At 47.9% G+C, this 19,427-nt stretch overlaps 2 protein-coding genes across 2 annotated transcripts; one reads left to right on the plus strand and one right to left on the minus strand.

The window, feature by feature from the left end:
- Positions 1 to 2,041: 2,041 nt before the first annotated feature.
- LOC135805389 (WD repeat-containing protein 82-like) lies at positions 2,042 to 6,216 on the minus strand. The gene is made up of 5 exons (XM_065319417.1): positions 5,654 to 6,216; positions 4,312 to 4,486; positions 3,928 to 4,103; positions 3,466 to 3,667; positions 2,042 to 2,807 (listed from the first exon to the last, which is right to left on the minus strand). The coding sequence occupies exons 1-5, from the start codon at positions 5,903 to 5,905 to the stop codon at positions 2,617 to 2,619; spliced, it is 996 nt and encodes a 331-aa protein (XP_065175489.1). The 5' UTR covers positions 5,906 to 6,216; the 3' UTR covers positions 2,042 to 2,616.
- Positions 6,217 to 6,436: 220 nt separating this feature from the next.
- LOC135805391 (uncharacterized) lies at positions 6,437 to 19,411 on the plus strand. Its single transcript, XM_065319419.1, has 9 exons — positions 6,437 to 6,657; positions 8,054 to 8,359; positions 8,703 to 8,743; positions 15,173 to 15,231; positions 16,794 to 16,913; positions 17,309 to 17,383; positions 17,621 to 17,707; positions 18,192 to 18,248; positions 18,501 to 19,411. The coding sequence occupies exons 2-9, from the start codon at positions 8,055 to 8,057 to the stop codon at positions 18,708 to 18,710; spliced, it is 954 nt and encodes a 317-aa protein (XP_065175491.1). The 5' UTR covers positions 6,437 to 6,657; position 8,054; the 3' UTR covers positions 18,711 to 19,411.
- The last annotated feature ends 16 nt before the right edge of the window (positions 19,412 to 19,427 follow it).

A 19,427-nucleotide genomic window follows, 5' to 3' on the forward strand; every position in this document is an offset into this window, starting at 1 on the left:
GCTGCCCTCTGTTGCCCCGGCATGCGTTCAACCAGATACAACAGCAACTCGTAACAGTATGAGACCAAGAACTTTCTCCTCTGAGATAAAACTGCAAGAACACAAACTGTAAACTGCTTCCTACAGTTCAAAACTGACAACTAAAAAACTTCAAAGGCATGGAAGTATACATTCTAGAATGACGAAAGCGAGAGCGCAATCGCAGCCCGCGAGTATCCACAGGACTGTGCACAAATGCAAAGACGAGTGAATATATTACGACTAGATAGCATGGAGACAGCACATGCATCAAACGATACGCTACTTGAATCTCGACAATGCAAAGGTTGAGACTGGCCTGCGGTCAATACATCAGGCGCCAGCAGCATGCACTAGAATAAAAGAAATGAAACCTGAGTACAATGAAAGGTCATGCAAGATTCACCACAAGCTGGGAATATTCCAGAACAGTATACTACAGGGGCGTAGCAGCCGCTCCGGCCGGTCCGGCTTTTGCCGGACCACTTTCTCGCCCGGCCACGACCACCATAGTAAAACAATGCCAAAAGCGCCCAGAATACAGGATTTTGCACCCTAATTTCAAAAAAATTACGGGGGCACATCCCCCTGGACCCCTCCCCCCCCCCCCCCGGCCGGACCACCGCCAACGGCGGTGCTACGCGCCTGTACTAGTACTAATTCTCCAAGCCCAGCAGCACAATGTGTATGTGCACTGTACCTCTTGGCCATTTTATTCAGGCGTGCCTCAAACCCAAAGCGCAGACATAATATTATCAATTATCAGGGTTGCAAACCCCCCAGGTCCGGTATTACACGACGAGAAAACTTGAGCCTTGAAGCGCAAGAATGAAAACTATAGGAACAAGACTGGAAAAGCCAAACCCGGCTGAAACGGACAAGTCCATTTGAGCGTTTGTGGAAAAGCTTATTCTGAGCTACTCTCTTCCAAAAACTCATGGAAATCCGGCCAAGTTAGTGACAGTGAACCAGGCAGCAGCAAGCAGGGTCAGCAAGCAGGGGAGGGAAGAAGAGATTGTGCACATGTTCGGATCGTCACTGGAGAAGTTCCGGATCTTATGACGTGATCCAAGATCGGAGTAGGCAGGAGCAATCCATTGGTTATAGTTGCTGCTTGTGGTTTGGCTCATTGCCCGCCGTTGAAGTTGTATTGCTCCTGAGTGCTGCTTGGCAAAGTCCAACCCGACCCCAGAGTGGTTTTTGTCATGAAATCAACAGAGTCTGTAACCTTGGTGTTTATGGACTCCTGGCCGCAAAACGCATAGCAGGCTATGTGACACGCGGAGGTGCTTGCTCGGAATTGCACCAAAGAAATAATAATACCGGCAACTGCCCTGTACTGACCAAACTGAGTGAAGAAACCAAGAATCATAAAAACAAACAATTATTACTTAGGAAATTAGGCCATGCGCCTGCTTATACTGCTCTTTTCTCTTCGAAACTCAACATTTGCAAGTCGCAAGCCAGATGCGAAATGCAGCATGCAAGTGTTGAGTTTCACTACCTTTCAGAGAAAGACTAAGTATTATTAGTTAGTAGTCAGGCTGTCTAATTTCTTAGGTTAATACTTTGAAATTGTCTGTAAAAGGCCAAATTTGAAATTGAAGCAAACAAATAACAAAAAGGAAAAAACAACGAGGAAACAGTAAGAAATGCTTGTCTCGGTAACAGCCAAGAGGAGGGGGGTTCAAGATACCCATGATCTATGTACTTTGCCCGGCACCTTTTAATTTCGTGTTGGTAATGACACAGTGAGTGTGTAAGTTCTGCAGTCGCATACATACAGGTGTCAGGACAAAACCTGCCCGGTGTATTTCGGATGGTGAGTAATATTTGACACAAAACCATGCCATAACCATTTTCGAACCACGACACAGTACATACAGTAGCACCATGCACCCGAGACACAGGAAAAAAGAGTAAAATAATATCATCGTGTCCGTTCCCGAGGGAACTCACTACGGCCGCTGTCACCCGGTAAAACCAGCCGCAGGTGCAGCGCCTTACAGCGGGAGACACAGTGTGAAATTATAAATTCTAATTTTTTCCAACTAAAGTAGCAACAGGGAAACCATTCACAATCAAAATCAAAAATTATGCCTCTGCAGCAGCAGCTAGACCAGAGCTGTACAGGAAGATAGAAAAGTATGAGAAATCAGACAAAAACAAATTACGCATCGTAATACTATGTACATTGACAAATAAAACAACGTCAGCAGATTTACAAGCACTCGCAAGTATATGTACAATGGAGAGAGAGAGAGAGAGAGAGAGAGAGAGAGAGAGAGAGAGAGAGAGAGAGAAAGCAAGCTGGGTTTCAGGATTTCGGTCTAGCAGCTGTACATGATCGTGTACACTGTCCAGCAGTAGGGAGCTGAGGCTAGGGTTCATGTCAACAGCCAGCATAGCATGCGAGGATAAACACAGCATTATAATGGCATATGCAATATTCCGGACAGAGCGGAAGAACGCAACGGGTCAGGTTCGTTGGAGTATATACGACGGCTAAAAAAAGAGAAGAGAATGTACAGTCAAGTGCGATTCTGACAACAGCCAGCAGTAGCAGAGGTTGCATCGAGTTGCCCAAGCAATATGCTCTCACATAGGTTCGACCGCTGGGCTGTTCAGATCTGGAATCCAGAAAGCCATCACCGAGCAAGCACTAGCCAACATCATGTACTTGGGATTAAAAGCCACGCACCGGCATGCAGTAGGATGCGGGCCCTCCAGCTGGTTCAGCAAGGCACCTGTCTTTGTATTGAAGAGATGGATGTGGCCATCACCAGCACCTACAACCAGTGTTAGCAACAACAACAACAACAACAACAACAACAACAACAACAACAACAACAACAACAACGTGAGAATAAAATATTTCAAACAACAACAACGTTTCATGCCTTGGAATGTCTCAGTACTCCTTCAAGTCCTTGTCAGTTTTGTGCTAGATTGTGCATGTCTGACTGTTCAAAATCGGATTTGGTTGGTGGACTCGATCACATAACTTGTGCCCACATTTTTCCATGCTACAAAAAATTGAAAAGTTCAAAATTATAAATTCTGCGAAAATTGACTACACCACCACCACCGGATGCACGGTTGGGTTGTTGTTGTTGGTGGTGGTGTTGTTTCTTTATTTTACTTCACCATATGAACAGGGTCTTTTCGTAACTGTTCTATTCCAACACATGATCTAACAAGCAACACCCTGTTGTGAAAAAATTCATTTTACGTAAGAGTAGCAAGCTTGCAAGTGCAATGAATGTGTTATACAAAAGAAAGTTAATAAACCCCTCCGGAAATACATGTACAGTATTGTTTTGTATCATAAAAGCCTGTCTCATACACAACCCTGTTTCGAATACAAGCTTGAATTTGAATACTTGATAGTAATGATACAACACGCGGCACCACCCACCCCATACACACTCCGACGCACTGACTTACCAACAATGAGGAACTTTGAGTCAGGAGTGAATGTGGCATCAATGAGGATGCTAGGTCGAATGCCACTTGCACTGCTTGTATTGGCTGGCGGCGCAATGCGGAACGTGTACAGCTCCTGTCCGGAGAACGCATCCAAGAGTAGAACAATACCCTGCGCAGATGTGATTGCAATCTGCTTGCCATCAGGTGAGAACTTCAGCAGCTAAACACACACAGAGGGTCAAGACGGCCAAAGAAAGACGGCATATTATCAACAAATCCTGCGATAGCATGGAGGCATACGGGCCTCGCGAAGTATAGCGCTTTAAATAGCGTCATATTGCAGCGAATTAAACGTACTAGTCCATTCATGCAATACATGCCCGAACACATGTTCTACAGTTGCCACGAGAGGACGGCGAAGAGAAATAACAGCTCGGACAAGTACAAGTACAGCTTCTCTTCTTATCTAGTAGTATATACCTGCCAGTCCCCGGTGTTACCCAGCTGACGATTCACGTTGGGAAAGGTGCTGAACGGTCCCTTGTCGTAACTGCGCAGATCGTAAAGCTTCACATGCTGCGAGTCAATACCGGCGGCAAACACGAGACCTTCCGGATCGAATGCCGCGACCGGCCGTCCAGAGAGAGACATCAAGCCTGCAGAACACCATAAGTTCACAACAGTCGCCGTGATGCTCAATGTCACAAACCTGAAGAGCTCATGTTAACGGCCAAATTTGCTCAATGCTAAACGCAGGAGAATGTCATAAGCTAATATAGTACACATCAAGTCAAACCCTGCCCAGTAGCGGACATAAAAGTAGCTTGTTGAAAGCGCACTGCAAACCAAACACACACGACATACCTTGACACGACTGTGACCGAAGATCCCATAATCGAACTGTCCGGTCCAGGGAGCCTGAAATGAACGTATCATCTATGGGCGACATATCCAAGGCTACAACTCGCCGTGTATGCCCGCCGAAATACCGCAAGTACTTCATGTCATGCAGTGAAAGATAGCGGATTTGATCATCAACCTGCAAAAGGAAAGTAAGAAGTAAATGTAAAGTTGTTGTAAACCATACACATGAACACAGTAGGGACATTCCCCCAAGACTAGAGGGAGTCCAGTTCGGCGATCACAAACATATGCTTAGACAACCGAGGGAGCACAGAACTATTGAACAGATGCACACCGACTACACTCATAATAGCTTGAAAAGTCTCGAAATGTTGATGTCATGCACGTTGGAACACTAATCCATGACACACCAAGGGCAAAGCGAGCCTCATAAATACGTGAAGCATACATGTATACAGTAGGTGTGCTGAAGACAAGCCAGGTAATAGCACACGACCAACAACATCATAACTGTCCGGTTTCCGACCCAGAACAGGTCAGAGATGCAGTGCATCCGCATGAAACGCCGTTACCATACGTGTATGATGCCAGCATGTATCTAAGTATGGCCAGATTTCAAAGCCGTTTTCCAATAAATTGTACTGATAGTGAGAGTACAATACCACTGGAGCCTACTGTAGAGTGCAGTAGCAAGAGTACATACCCCCCCCCCAGAGTGTGCAATGCCTGATCCAGCTCTGCATAGGGTCTTCGTCGAGCGTAATCAGATCTTCTGATGTCATAATACCGTACACATCTGAGGGGAACCCGGGGAGTCGTGGGGATTCTCTGATCCAAAAATAACGGTGCCCTGCCTCGAGACTGGCCTTGCGCTGGTGTGGAGTGTACGCATGCCATCAGAAGATCCAACGACGCTCGACCAAGACCCTTTGCAGAGCTGGATCAGGCGTTGCACACTCTGGGGGGGGGGGGGGGGGGGGGGTTATGTACTCTTGGTAGTACAGTAGCCTGATGTAAAACTGTGCACATGCATGTGCACGTGTGTGTGTCGGTGTATGGCCTAGCTGCTATACATGAACACACACACACACACACACACACACACAGATGGCATGCAACAGTATATACGTGTGTGCTTGCATGTGTGGCGTACAATCAGGCACACACACCATGTACCATGTAATGTATACATGTACGCCCATCGCAAGAGAAGCACGCAAATCTGCAAGTGCACTGGATGTGCACCCACCGATTTTCTCTTACACACACCACACACACACACACACACATACACACACACACACACACACACACACACACACACACACACACACGGACCAACCTTGGTGGATGCATGCAGAACAGCATTGGCGGCATGTGTGTACTTGACAAGGTCACAACCATACTTCTTGCTGTTCTGTGTGTTCTTCTGCACGCCGCTCTGGCAATCATAAACTACAATAGAGTCGTCATCGCTACTCGAAATGAGCAGCTCCCCATTGGCTGAGTAGCTAAGAGAATTTACACGATCGTTGTTCTCTCTAAAAACCTTCGCAACGGTGAACGACCTCAACACCTCTTGCGTTAGCTTCATGCCTCACCGTCACACACACACGCTTTACTTTGTCATAAATTAAATCTGGATGAGGTTGGTATTATAGGAACGAGACTGAAATGGCCAAAAATACCCAGCACAGGTCAACCGCATGTACTAGTAGTATCGTAGAGGTGGAGGAGTGACCATTGAAATACCAAATCACTTCGGCGCTAGAACATCTACCAGGAAACCTTATACCGATACAGTCATGTATATCGCTTCTTGGCCAGAACAAAATACAAAAGCAGTTTCGTTACTGGCTGCAACAATTACAATAGCTAGCTTCGAGTATCCTCAATCCAAAAAATTGAAAATGATTATGTTCTTGATCTTGCCAAAAAAACATGACTGTGATGTAAAAATTATTTTTACAGGGAGTCGTCAAATATTTGACGACTCCCTGATTGTTTATTGAGAGAAACGCAAAAAAAGCAAAGCGTTGAATACAAAATCAATGAGAATCCACAGCGAATCTCTGGTTCATGGTTACACCACATGCACAGAGATCATCATGCATGACTTTGGTCTGGACTGTTTGAAAACTGTTTGGGAAGTGTACCAATTATTTTTTGGAAGTGCGCCAGCATAGACCTACGAAAGGTCGTGCGATCGTGGTACTGATGTGAGCTGTGTGCCCATGCCCCCCCCCCCCCATGGTGTCAGTGAGAAGACACAACACCCATTTCATGTAGGCCGGTACCTTAGAAGGAAGTGCTCTGTAGATATAAGGAATCAAATCTGGATATCACGTAAGTGATAATAATTATTATGTCTTAGATTTAGATTTTTCTGTGGAAAATATGTCAACTTAAATGAAATCATCGCAGCAGCAGGCTCGACAGTGTTCTTCTTTCATGTGATCTGGGAAGAGACTTTGTAGTAAAAAAAAGAGTGTTCATGCATCTCAATTCTCATCATGCTACACAACCACATCCACTGCCAATCGGCACTGCAAAAAAACGAATTGAATGAATTGAAGTCTGAAGAGAGTATTGAACAGGCCATCAAATAGGCCGTCAAATTATGTTATTTTATAATGAGACTTATCTCGTAACAAGAGTTGTATCTAAAGATGCAAGAAACACTGATTCACACTCGCATGAGACACCCTCAATACAACAATGTCATAAAAATATTTAAAAAAACTTCTCACCATAAAATAATTGACGAATCGCCGACACGGCTGTTCTTTGCATGCAAAAGGTCCAATATTATGTTGTGTCTTTCTTCTTGATAATCTGGCCTGATCTTGTTCCTGCATGGACCATATTATCATACTAGGGGTGTGGGTCACCAGGGACATGGACTGACGGTCATACTAACGAACTAGTTTTTGTACCAACAGATAATGCTGTGACCGGATCGGTAAACAAGTGTATAGACCACGCTTCGTCGAGGGTTTCAGATTGTACTACTAAAAGAGGCTTAATATATACACCGACCGGACTCATTATAATGAGGGAGGACCAGTACATGGAAGTTCACTGAAGATCTTCCCCATCTGCCTCTCGTTTGAGGGCCGCTCATTTTCTAAGGAATTAATTTTGTATAGGACTGACTGTGCATGCGTGCCTTTTAACATCCCTGCGCAAGGTTAGGATTGACATACCAGAGGTCTGCTTTATAATTCTTGGTCCCCATGGCCCCAGTTCAAAAAGAAATTAGGGATGAAAGTTGGCACTGAGATCCCGAGTTCGAGTACTCTGATTTTCTCCGATCGAATATTCGAGTATTCGAGTATTCTTGATAGCCTAAAAATCACACACCAACCGCCTCAAAAATCACATGATACAACCCTGATTGAACAGATTGGCAGTTCTTTTCTCGGGTGTATTGGTTGGTGGGTCATTTGGGCTCTCTCTAATCGTGTACACAAATGCTCACCACACACTCTGTACATCAATATCTGCTGACTGCTGCTCTGAAACTGCAGACTTCTGTAGTAAATGCATGTACCATGTATGAGCGTGTACTCTGATTTATTCCGAGTACGATTATATTTGAAAATTCCAAACGAGTATTCGAATATTCGGTATAATTGTTTCACCCCTAAAAGAAATGAAACTAAAACCGCCCGCCTTGATTTTTTTGCGAAAATGATGACATTGTGTATGTTTGACCGTTTGTGCTGTTGCTCCAATGCAGAATGGCTTTCGCATGCTGTAGGCTGCCCATGCTGCCAGCGGGTAGAGTAATGCGGCCGGCCTCCATTCTCCCTGTGACCAACTGCCGATCATACTCTGCCCTGTCTAATGCCAGACTGCCACAGGCAGTTGGCAACACTTGCCGCCGTACCTCGGCGTGCCCGACATCCTCATCGCCACAAACTGGGCCTGTGTCGCTGGTGCAATCCAGGTTTGCCAGCAGCTCATCTTTATTGGATTGGTTTGTAGACTGGCGCAAGGAAAGAGAGGAGCAGCAAGCCGAGAAAGCAAAGTTCAGGAAATTTGCGTACGTTTCGGTTGGTGTCGCTGTCGTTATTGTCGTTGGAGGTGTGTCGTTTGAGTTATAGTCATTGTTACTGTTGCTGTTAAGGGTTGGTTCACATATCGCCGGTCGGGAGTCACCGGCGCTGAGCCTCTTGCAACCACTCCCGGCGCATTGCGAGTATGTGAACCAGTGCAGTCGTAACAAAATCATACGGTAAAATGTCGCAAGGGACAGCCAGCAAAGTTGGGCAGTGCCCAACTCTTGCGATCTGCCCCGGCCAGTGTTTTCTGTACATAATGAGTGATCTCTTCTCTCGTGCATATTAGGGGAATTACCTTTTTGTGCTTTTATGTTGTTACTCCAGGATGAAGGACTTGATCGCCTCAGGTCCTGGAGATTTGGCCCGTAAGTCAACGCCTGACCCTGGTGCATTTGCCTACATGCTTAGTTGGTGTAGTGGAATGATGGCAAAGCCCCTGTGACCCAACCCAAGCAGCCACACCACCAAGACGTTTTATTTAGCTTACATTTGTCTACAAGGAAAAAAAGAGAACTGAAAAAAAGCCATGATCTCGGAACTACTCGTAGTAGTAGTAGTACTGCTTGACCTAAACCGGAACTAAATCGTACCCGCACGGTACGCAGCGCAGACTGCACGTACAGCAGAACATAACCATGATAACGCGACGCAGCTTGGAAAGCCAGCTAGCTAGCTATGTATGAAACAACAGACCGCAAGCATGACAGCGGGAAATGCAAAGGCCAGTCGGCAACAGTACACAATGACGATTTATGCTATTGGGTATCATTCATGGCTAGACCTAACACTGTATGCACGTGACATGTCGCCAAGTTATTGTTCTAACCAGAGGAGTAATTGTCACCTTCAGCAGCATGGATCTAAGAGTAAGACTAAGACTGTATTCATCATCACACCTCCACCAGGTGACAAGTCTCTTTACGAGCAAGGACCGGAATACACTCGAAACGCTGTGAAAGGAAAAACCTATAGCATTTAGGAAACAACCTAGAATAATAGAACCACAGAACAAATGAACTACTGCACACCATCAGCTCCACACTCACGGAGCATACCTCCTTGGGGCTCTCAATGTATCTCGATTCCGGAGGCTTCGTCCAACTGGCTGATCATCTTCAGCAATCGGCAGGTCAAAGGCAATGGGCAGTTCGCCATTGCTGCTAGAACTGGCCTCCACCTGGTCGACTTCCGTTGACTCTGACTCAGCCTCGCCTGGATCCATCTTCAACAGATCAACATTCACGATCTTCGTGCCACCGCGACCGTGCGCAACGACGACCGTTGAGGATGCCACCACTGCCTCGACCACCCAACCACGCTCGTAGGGAGGCTGGCGCTTCTGCCGTCGGTCCTGGCGTCGCAACAGTACTGGATCTCCGGGCTGATAGGGACAGGCGACACGAGATCTCGATTCATCGATGGAGTCAGCTTGCGATAACTGGCCGTCTAAATAATCCCACACCCGGGCCGTCTGCATCTTCAGCTTGTCCACCCAAGCGCTCTCAGATAGCTCGCTGCCGGACTTCTCCACCACCAGGCGCTTCGGCTTCCAGCCATACATCGCCTCGGCCGGGCTGATTCGAGTGACACTATGCGGGCGTACACGGTACTTGAATAGCAGCAGATCAAGAGCCGCTTTCCAATCATCCTCTTCCTCCAACACCTTCCGAATCAAAGTGAGGAGCGTACGATTGAACCTCTCTACCGTGCCTTGACTCTGCGGGTGACGAACTGCACCATGCTGCACTCGAACTCCAAACGCCGCAAACAAAGCCGACATGATAGCGTTGACAAACTCGGTGCCGTTGTCGCAGCGCACAATCTCTGGTGGGCCCCACCGGGCACAGATGGACAGAAAGGCATCAGCAACACTTCGTGCATCGTGCCGGGGCAACGGAACGACTTCAGTCCATTTGGTAAATGCGTCCACACACACCAGGACGCAGTGGAACCTGCCATCACGACTGCCGCCGAGCTCCATGGTGTCGATGAACACGGTGTTCCACGGACCAGATGGCATGGCAGACCTCGTAGCTGGAACACTCTCGCCACGCTGCGGACTGGCAACAGCACAGGCCTGACACTTGCCAACAAAGTCCTGGCACTTTGCTGCCATTGAGGGAAAGAAGCACCGGCATTGCAGAAACCGCCAGGTTCCCTCCCAACCGGCGTGTCCAGTCTGAAGATGGGCTGCGCGCAACACTCTCTCCTCCAGAGACTCTGGGACTACTGGAACGACTTCTTCTTCACCAGTCGGCACCTTGAAGCTCCTCATCAGGACACCGTCGGCAACACAGAGTTGATTCTGGATCTTCTTGTAGCCAGCAGCGACAACTTCCTGTTCAGCTGTCTTCGCTGCAATCACCGCTGTGATGGCCGCATCACTTTCCTGTTCGCTGGCTATCTCTTGGAGCGACACAGGGCCAAGAGCAGATGGATTGATGCAGGCACCAGACACGCCGACGTCAAACTCGCCGACGCCTGACTGACCTTTCCAGTACTGGACGAGCTTCTCAGGAACTCTAGTCAGCTCGTCTGCCTTGTTGCTGGCAGATGGAACCCACTCCAGATCAACGCTGAGGTCAGCCGCTTTGATCAAGTCATCGATGATTTGGAGTCGCCGGTGAACCACCACCTTGTTCAGCCCACTGACTTTGATTCGCTTCAAGTGGCCGAAAAGCGAGCTCAGCCAGCCATGAACGGTCTTGGAGTCGGTCAAGACCTTCACCTTGCGCACATTCCACTCAACCGCCAAACTCAGGCCCTTGATGACCGCCTCGAGCTCTGATAGGTTGATGTGGCGAGTGTCGTTCTTCAGTCTCAGCCAGCATTGGTCCTCTACCACTCGGCCGTCGACTTCCAGGGCCACGCCATAGGCGATACTCGAGGCATCACACCAGATCTTCCAGGAGTGTTCCTCGCCGCTTGGAACGCTCCAAGCACCATGAACTGGGTCTTCCTTCAGCACCCGAGCCATGACGTCACGACACAACACCTGCAACTCTTCTGGAACCGGCTCATCCCATGCATCAGTCAGACAGGCCAAACGACGGAGCCAGCTTGACATCGGCCGCAGCCAGCGACACACAGGATAATGCGCCGTCAGGGCGCCACACCAGCGAAAGATGCTACGCTTCGTCAGCACAGCAGGAATATCAATGGATGTCGGGTCACGACGATCCCATCGCAGCTGGTCTCCCTCAGCATCAATCTTCAGGCCAAGCACGCACGCCTCCTCAAGCTTCACAGGCGGCTTCGTTGGTAGACCATACCGTTGCAGAGAGGCAGCCAGCTCCTTGGTCTGATGGCGTGGTGTCAGGATGTCATCCACATAGTTGTCAGTTGCCGGAAAGTCCTTCGTAACCCACCGGACAATAGCATCCATGACTTTTGGTGCGATTGAAAGGCCGAACCCCATGCGCTGCATGACAAACTTCTGACCTTTCCAAGCCACCACCTGAAACCGCTGCAAGGCAGGCTGTACACGCACGTTCAGGAAGGCCTTCCGAATATCCAGGATATCCATAGCATCGCCGCACTGGCGCCATTTCCGAAGCTTCTCTTCACATGCTGGTGCATCCAGGCCCGGATGAGACACAATGAGACTGTTCAGCGCGCGATAATCCAGACAGGGGCGGACCGGAGTGGACACTTTGTGCTCTTGACACACTGCCAGCAGAGGCAAAACACCGCCAATCTCGCCGTGCGAGCCTTCGTCATAAGGAACTAGCCATCCTTGATCAATCCAGTTTTGGACCTCGGTGACGAACTTCACCTCCTGATCATCCGATAATCCTTGGCGGGAATACTCGCCGATGCCTGTACCGATAGGTGAACTTGGAGCAGCTCCGTCGCACCATTTCCAAGTGACTTCCCAGAAGCCTTTCTCGGGGTCGAACATCACTTCACAGTCACTCATCTCCAACGTGACCTTGTCTCCATCCTGTCGGACCTGAACGTGGCGTGGCAAGTGCTCTTCATTGCTGATCTTACTCTCGACTGCAGCCACGACTGGCCTCGTTCCGAACACAGCACCAGTTAGCTGGCCGTCACTCTCTGAATACTCCAGAGCAACACCACCGGCCGATGAGATCACATCAAGACCAATCAGCATGTCAGAGCGAACCACGTCCAGAGAATCAACTACCAGAAACTTGGCCTTGATTTTCGGCAGGTACACATTGTTGTCATCACGGGAGACAGTCAGCTCCACAGTGCCAGTGATATCGAGTGAGTTGCCGTTAATAGCCGTGATCATGTCCTCACCCGACGGCTTGCAGACAGGCACAGACAGTGTACGCACCGCAGCAGAAGACACTAGGGAGCGACTCGAGCAAGAGTCAATGGCTGCCTTCAGCCTGGTCTGCTCTCCATTGACCGACACGAAGACTTTCGGCAGGCCACCACGACGCCTGGCAACGAGGGCAAGACATGCATCATCTTCGCACTCTGCAGCAGCGACATCTGGTGATACTGCAAATGCATTGGCACCTGCACCAGGAGTCCTGCCACTCACTTGTCCTTCGGATTTGGCCTCAGGACAGTGCCTCTTGATGTGACCAAATCGCTTACATCTGAAACACTGCACCTTCTTCTTCTTGGGGCAGTCCCTCCTCAGGTGGCCAGTTTCTCCGCACAGGTAGCATACTCTGCTGTCTCCTGGCTCAGGTCCTACGGCAGACGCGCTGACACCAGGCTCATCCGCCACTGCAAGGAGAGCACGTGCTTGCTTCGTCAGCTGTGTCATCGTGGGATCCCCACTAGCCGCCGCACTGAGGCGCAGCTGATTTGCAAATCGACGAGGCAGACCTGACAAGAACTGCTCGACGAGCACCGGGTCTTTTCCATCTGCTGCTTCCTTGTGGCCACTACGCGTCAACAAAAGGCGCAAGTCAGATGCATAAACATCAACAGTTTCATCTTCCCGCTTCCGACGTCGCACAAACTGGGAGTACGCCTCCCTTGACGAGCAGGCGAACGACTCCTCAAGCCGTGCCTTCACCTTATCCTCGTCCTCCTGATCCGCAGTAGCCATTTGTCTCCACACCGTAAAGGCATCGCCAGATAGATACAGAGGCACATGCGCCATTCGCTCCTTGCCTGTGCTCCATTTCTGAATTTTTCCCACGACCTGGAACTTCTGCCAGAACTCTTCCAAGTCCTCCTGGCCACTAAATGCGCGCAACGCGCCTTCTGCTTTCGCCATCCTTAGTTCCTCCCCGCAGTCCCGGGTTTCGGCACCAGAAACTGTAGTGGAATGATGGCAAAGCCCCTGTGACCCAACCCAAGCAGCCACACCACCAAGACGTTTTATTTAGCTTACATTTGTCTACAAGGAAAAAAAGAGAACTGAAAAAAAGCCATGATCTCGGAACTACTCGTAGTAGTAGTAGTAGACCCAGGTGCTCGAAGTCCGTACACGTTTACAGTGTGTGTTTGCCGAGCTGAAACTCACACTAGCAATGATCACTTGCCAGAATCCTGCTCGTGGATGGAAGGTATCTTGTCCAAGTTTGTTTTGAGGCCAGGCTCGATTGAACCAGGCCATCTTTCGATCCGATCTGTTTCTCTGGAGTTCGCTCATTTTTCATATCAAAATTTGGTGTCGCAGAGGGTACTCTAAGTCCGTACTGATCAGAGGTGACTCGAAATACACACATATTTCTGCTAATTGCTAACTTGCAATCCCTCGGTTACGACGAAAGCACCGAAGGAATATGTTTGGCATGTGCCTCCACCGGTATTTCTTGCAAAAGCGTAGTTTGTTGCCGAAATGCAAGCTGTTTTAGTCGGCTCAGAGAAGAAGCAGCTGCGCTGTGAAAACCGCGGGAAAACAGTGGTGGAGATGCCAGGAGTGTCAACCTTTCTGCAAGGATTGGTGGTTCTCTGTAAATTCTTCTCCTCTGGCCATTGTCAGCTCTAACCTGGCTCTTGATGATTGAGTGAAGGTCTGTTTGACGCTGTGTCCGTTCGAAATCGGTCTTGGCAAAGTTGATTTTTGCATGAAATGTAACCCAATTTGTATTTCGTATGGACACTCGAAAACCCACTCCCGTGGTATGGGACTTCTGCTGATCGTAGATCCCTGAAAAATGGTCCGCGAGGAGAACATACCACACTGTCCCCTCCATAAAATATTTGAGTCGAATACAATAACAGAACATGAAATTATGGGCGTACGAACTTAGGATACCATGTACGGACTTCGAGCACCTGGGTCTACTGCTTGACCTAAACCGGAACTAAATCGTACCCGCACGGTACGCAGCGCAGACTGCACGTACAGCAGAACATAACCATGATAACGCGACGCAGCTTGGAAAGCCAGCTAGCTAGCTATGTATGAAACAACAGACCGCAAGCATGACAGCGGGAAATGCAAAGGCCAGTCGGCAACAGTACACAATGACGATTTATGCTATTGGGTATCATTCATGGCTAGACCTAACACTGTATGCACGTGACATGTCGCCAAGTTATTGTTCTAACCAGAGGAGTAATTGTCACCTTCAGCAGCATGGATCTAAGAGTAAGACTAAGACTGTATTCATCATCATTGGACTTCCCTACATGCTTACCGGTAGTTGTACTTGCCTACATGCTTAGTTGTACCTACCTACAAGTACATGCTTAGTTGAACTTGCCTACGTACGTGCGCGTAAGATGGTGTCTGTTGTGATCTTTCTCCTGGGTTTGTTCGCTTGTGAACACGCATGTGAACCCTGCTAAGTGACGTGTGATCGTGGTACTTGCAAGTATGTTAACGTGTTCTGAAATCTGTGTTTCTACTGTAGAGCTGAGAGCAACCAAGGGCAAACCCCTGGAAGCACCTAACGAAGCCACGCCGTTGGAAGTATGTCATTAGTATACTCACTTGAAGACCCTTGAAATCCTCTGCAAGTCTTCAGAGATAACATTGAGTGGTTGAAGCACATGAACTCAGTGAATGCTGCCATGTACAGGTATTCGATATGATACTCGCCCAAACCATCATTTTCTCTGGTGCACTCATAGCATGCCCTCTACCTACTACTACAACAAGTGGAGTACTCTCGTCATGTCGTAACTGCACTGAATTACTACGACCGTGCACTCATAGCTCTCTTATCCAGGCAGTCCGGGACCGGGCACTGTCCGTACACTTGGAATGTCTGTAACTCTGAATCGCGTACGTTTTGATGGGGAAGCGCCAAAGATGCAGCGTGATATTATATACAGTAAAACATGTAATGGCGACCACTCGGATATGGCGACCACTCGACCATGGCGACCCCTTTTCCTTGTCGCGGACGCATTCACATTCAAAACAGCTCGGATAAGGCGACCACTCGCTGAACGCGACCAACGACCACCCTCCCACGACCACGTTGCGCCCCTACTACCAAGAGTAGATTTTCTGAGTGTATCTACTCTTGCTACTACTACTACTACTACTACTACTACTACTACTACTACTACTACTACTACTACTACTACTACTACTACTACTACTACTACTACTACTACTACTACTACGGGCAAAAAGAAATAGACCGTGAAATTAATAGTGATGAAAAACAACAACGAAAGGAACTAGACTAGTGTCATGTACATGCACTGTGCACCACCCATGGTAGATCTATACATCAGCGCAGGAAATGTAGATATAGATGTACATGGTGCATGCACGACACTTGACAGGTCTGAGGCCCCCGCTGGGCCCCAGGCACATGAATCGTGATAGTAGCATAGGTGTGTGCAGTGTGATGCACTGATCAAAATGATATTGTCGCATTTACATGTATAGTGAATTATGTTCACATGACCCACTGAACCTGAATAAGAAGACCACTTTTTCTCGTCCCTTGAGCGGTCGCCTTAGACAGGTTTCACTGTATACATTATGATGTCACTATTTCTACAAAATGGCAAAAATTCACGGTTCGCTTGAGACTCGGTTAGACTGAGTTTTCAGCATCCTTAGGAACGCCACCGCCCTGAAAAATCTAAGGCGCAGATGCAGCTCCTAAAGCGGTGGGAGGTGAGTAGATCAGCCCACCAGCAAAGTGGTCAAAGACCGAAAATCCCATTCGCTGCATCCATGTTTCCCTCGTGCCAGGCCACGAGTTCCCAATTAACTGTGGGTCGCAGCACGGCTAGGAAAATCCTTCCGCTTCCAAGCAGGACTTGAACCTGGTACCCTCTGTTTCTCAACCATGGTCTTAGACCATCCCACTATGCCTGGCAAAAGAACTGCACTATTTCCACATAAACTCACCCACAGGGTGCCCGATAGACCGAGTTGCTCGTGGCTTCGAGGTCCGGATAAGAGAGATATGTGTATACTTCGAAGTAGTGTGGTCTGAGGTGCGATCATTCGTTTTGCTAGGGATTCATGTTGCTGCTCTACCCCCTCTGTCTGTTGGCTTGTTGCAGAACTCTCCAATGTTTCCGTTGTCCCGCGGTCATGACTGCTTTAACAACCGTGTTCGCATGCACGAGCTTCTGAAGGGCCAAGTGTGCGTGATCATAGTGACGTTCAGGAATTTTGCGTGGGTGAGTGAGCACTGGGCGTAAGCTGCATGTCGTCTGACTCTATAGCTATTTGCTGTTGTGTATAAGTTGCGATGGGTAGTGACAGTTTCTTGTCACCAATCGTACTTTGATCTGTTTATTGTCAAGTTTTACATGAGCGGTGTGTGTCTTGTGAAGAAGAAATCAACACACTTGGGTAAGGATAACGGTCTCATACTCTCATACTTTGTGGAAATCAAGTCAATGAGTATATAACTATATACACGAGAATTATTCCGGCTCAACTTGCAACCTGCCGGTAGACTACTACATGTACTTGGAAGTTTCGTGCATGTGAGGAGTTCTCAAAATCCAGTAAACCTGTACGTTTTAGGCAACTCATTGCTGTATTTTATTATTGCTTTTCCTGCCGTTAGAGATTTGTTCCGTATTACATGGATCACCTGGAGCAGAAATGTGGTGACAATATGAAGAAGATCAAGATCATCAATGTAAGCATGACTTAGAGCACCATCATATACATTGCTGTGTGCGCCTTTGTAGGATGTGCTTTGTTGTGTTGCAAAGCGTGTAGTATGGCAGTTCATACTCTATTGCAAAATACATGTTTTCAGTGTAGATGTTCATGGTGAGTGGCGTCCTCTCCCTGCACTCCGCAGTTCGTGTCTTTAGCTCTGAGACTCTCTGGTCCTGATACTAGTCTCGCGTTCTTGTGTGCACGCATGCAGCTGTATGGCTTTGAGAAGCCCGTCTACCATATCGTCAAGCCAATGATGAAGTTCTTTATGCGCAGGAGAACGCCACCGGAGAAGAAAGTAAGTCGACGGCAGGAGTCCTTCCATGATGCCATCATTGCACTGAACGAGCGACATGATGTTCTGTAGTACATGTAACATGTACATGTCGCCCTTCTTGTATTAATATGTAGTGCCAATACACTCACATCTCTCTTATTCGGGCAGTTAGTTTGGAGCATGCGGCCCACATAACTCGTAACACGCACACCTTGATATTCACAGGGAGCACATTTAAAATATGCTCAAGACAGCCCCACTCATTCTCTGTGAACCGTGGTGAACTGAGACAGAGAAGAAAGAAATGTTACCAGTACAGGCATGACAAAATTCCCCGGACACATCCATGCTGGCCTAGTAATATTAGTTGCCATAGCTGATCAACCCAGAACTTCCAGTTAGAATTGGCTGCCGTTGTCTGATTGGTTTCATCTCATCAACGTATCTGTGTATTCTAATATAAAATTCCTGTCCTCCTTTTTGATTTCATGTATTGCAATTGCAGGAAACGACCGTGTTTCTGACTAGGCGCTCCACCCTTCACTTCCGATTTATAACTGGCGTGAGTAGCACTTGACAGTATATCAGGAGTTGCACATGCTGTGATCATTGATTGTGCACCTGCTGGTCCTGCTCGTGATTTTGAGAACGGGAGCGTGCTTGTTCTTGGTCCTGGTTCAACAGGGCCTGTGTTGGGGTATTGGTTGGCTTTTCTGTTGCTGTGTTGATACTGGAACTCACCTGGTAGTCTGGTTTCTTTCTTGTTCCCTCAGTCTCGCTTGCCGTTGTCTGTGGTTTGTATGCCTTGGTGTAGGTTTCCAACTGTATTCCCGCCTGGGTTTTAGTGATCGACCACATGGGACGGCTACGCTGGAAGGCAGTGGGCAAGCCATTGGAACGCGAGCTGCATGCCCTGACGAATATTATTGACACTCTGGTGAAGGAAGCAGAAGAAGCTAAGCCCAGTATGAAAAAGACAAACGCTACAAAGCGCTCTTGGGCTTCACTTGACAAAGAGTTATAGCCTAACTGCTGTGTAGTCGTCTGCACGTTCAACGCATTTTTTCTGGTGCTGAAAGAGTTCCATGGTGGGCTTGCTTCCGACATGTGTCGCAACTCATCTCTCATTCCCATACCATGGAGCATGACTGATTGTGGTAGCTATGTCGCAGCTTGCTCATGTAGCAGAAAGGCCATCATTGCCCGAACACTTCCAACGCTCTCGGGTAGATTGCAATGATCCGCTGCCAAGACGTCAGAGGCAGTGGCAACGGGGCAAACCTACACGTACTGGGACGCTCTGATCTGCATACCAGTGCTCTCCCATATGCTTTAGCTTCTAACGCTGAACCATCATCAACCTCATATCAAAAGTACCCGTCAGTATGACACGCTCTACTCCGAAGTACATGATTGTACATGTAGTCTCAATACGTTCTCTACTGCAATCAGCCAATGTAGTCTAGCCAACTACACATGCAGCAGCGTGCCTTCAAGCGTCTGGAAAGGAGACCACACACACACGCACATCAATACAGTACAATCATATTCTGGATAGTCAATATTCACTCAATTTCACCATTTCTCCTTTCCTAGCATTCGTATTATATGTTCTATTAGAATCTTTCATATTTCATCATAATCATACTTCATTAGTTCGAGGGACTTATGACAATGATTAAAAGTGATTAAAAATTGAAAATACTATATAATTTTTTGAAATGATTGACCGATTGGGAGA

Source organism: Sycon ciliatum, chromosome 1, assembly GCF_964019385.1.
Source record: "Sycon ciliatum chromosome 1, ocSycCili1.1, whole genome shotgun sequence".
In the NCBI taxonomy this organism is placed as follows: domain Eukaryota; kingdom Metazoa; phylum Porifera; class Calcarea; order Leucosolenida; family Sycettidae; genus Sycon; species Sycon ciliatum.